We start from the raw sequence: 1949 nt of genomic DNA, 5'->3' as shown, positions 1-1949 counted from the left end.
ATTAGCCGTTACGCTTTTTTGGCTAAATGTTGCAGGCTTGCCTTCCAGTGGCTTTGTTAGAAACTTCCTTGCAGGTGCTATAGAGCTGGTTGGAGCTAGTGAGCGGAGTTTGATACATGAGGTCTAGAAACATTTAGTAAAAGTCTTAGATGACACAGCATTCTAAAAACGTGGCACTCAAGTTAATTTTAAAGTTGAAAAGGTAAATATTATGGTTCTGTGACACTATCAAAACATTGCCCCACCAATGTGTGAGTTTGGGGCGGTATTATCAGTTTGGACAGTGTTTGGGAAACCTTTCTGAAATGTGGTTTCAATGTGGTGGAAAATGACATGCTTCACCTTTAACGCAACACTTACCATAATAAACTGACATGTCTTGAGTGTTTGATGAATATAATTGAACCATAACATCATAAATACTGAAGGTAATACCTCCTCCCCATTATCCAGAGCAGTTGTCGGCTAATATCGTTTTTTAGACAACCACTTTGAAGGATATTTGAAGGAATCAAAATGAATTGTATGCTGTCTTATCACTCTGTTTTGTTCTCAGATACACAAGATTGTGACTACTGCAGGCACGATGACCACTGGAAATAACAGCCATGAGAGTCAAACTTCATTGAAAGAATTCATTGACTCAGAGTTTCGTTACGCTCTCTTCCCTATATTCTACAGCGTGGTCTTTGTCTTGGGGTTGCTGGCCAACTGTTACGCTCTTTATGTGCTGTACTATATGTGGGAGTCTAAAGCTATGAATGAGATTCGAATCTACATGATCAACCTGACCGTTGCAGACCTGCTGTTCGTGTCCTCTCTACCACTCTGGATTGACTACTACGTGCAAAACGGTGACTGGAAGTCCTCAGATACCCTCTGTCGTATCACAGGCTCATTTTTCTTCATGAACATGTACTGCTCTATTCTCTTCCTTACTGCCATCAGCATTAACCGTTACTGGGCTGTTACCAGGCCACTGGTGGCCGCCTCTTCTGACTGCTGGAAACGTGCAGTAATTGTCTCAACGGTCATCTGGGTCGTCACTCTTGCAGCATCGGTTAAATACCTCACTGAACCGGGTATCCAGATAAATAAAATTCAGAATTATACATTACACACAGAATTGAACATTTCTCGCTGTTTCGAGGGTTATCAAGACATGGATGACTCTGATAAGTATTCATTGGCCATCACCCACTTCATCATTATTGGCTTGTTCTTTCTTGTTTTCACAATGATGATTTTCTGCAATATCTTGATGGCTCGAGCTCTTCTGTCTCAACCCATCAGTCAGTCTCGATCCAGCTCGGGAAAGCGTCCCGGCGGTACCAAACGCAGAGCTTTGAGGTCGTTGTATGCTGTCGTGGGCATCTTTGTGATCTGTTTCCTGCCTTATCACGTGGTGCAGGGTCCCTGGACATTGTCCGTGCTGTACCTGAATAGTTGGTCCATGGAGACTCGCCGAAGCTTAAACAACGCCCACCAGATCACCCTCATGCTTATGGGGATCAACTGCCTCCTGGACCCGCTGGTGTATTGCTTTGCCACCACAAAGTTCCGCAAGTACATCCAGGGTCATTTCACAAAGGTCAAGAATCATAAAAACTGTTCACGCAACACATCAACTACGGCATTGTCACTGAAGAGCAAACATCAGAGTGAATTATGAACACAGCTAATAAATATTTGGTGTTCATTTTAATCAGTTAGAGTCTGTTTCCAAATGTTTCATATTTGAGGTTTCAACATTAGGTTCTGTTTGGTTTCTTAAAGAGTTTGACCCAAACATGAAAATTCTGCTCTCATTTACTCATCGTCATGTTGTTCTGAACCTATATGACTTTCTTTCTTCTGTGGAACACAAAATAAGATCTTTTGAAAAATGCCTTTTGAAAAATGTTTTTACAATGCAATGAAAGTCAGTGGGATCCATTGTTTTTTTTTAA

General features: G+C 41.6%; 1 protein-coding gene across 1 annotated transcript; it reads left to right on the top strand.

The window, feature by feature from the left end:
• Positions 1-586: 586 nt before the first annotated feature.
• On the top strand, positions 587-1672 carry LOC307120039 (platelet-activating factor receptor-like; the record flags this gene model as incomplete). Its single annotated transcript, XM_079806864.1, has 1 exon — positions 587-1672. The coding sequence occupies one exon, from the start codon at positions 587-589 to the stop codon at positions 1670-1672; it is 1086 nt and encodes a 361-aa protein (XP_079662990.1).
• Between the last annotated feature and the right edge of the window lie 277 nt (positions 1673-1949).

The sequence above is a fragment of the Gobio gobio genome, assembly GCF_949357685.1.
Source record: "Gobio gobio genome assembly, chromosome: 1".
NCBI classification, from domain to species: Eukaryota; Metazoa; Chordata; class Actinopteri; order Cypriniformes; family Gobionidae; genus Gobio; species Gobio gobio.
The sequence above is the reverse complement of the archived record's forward strand: the minus strand, read 5'-3'. Positions and strand labels throughout refer to the sequence as shown.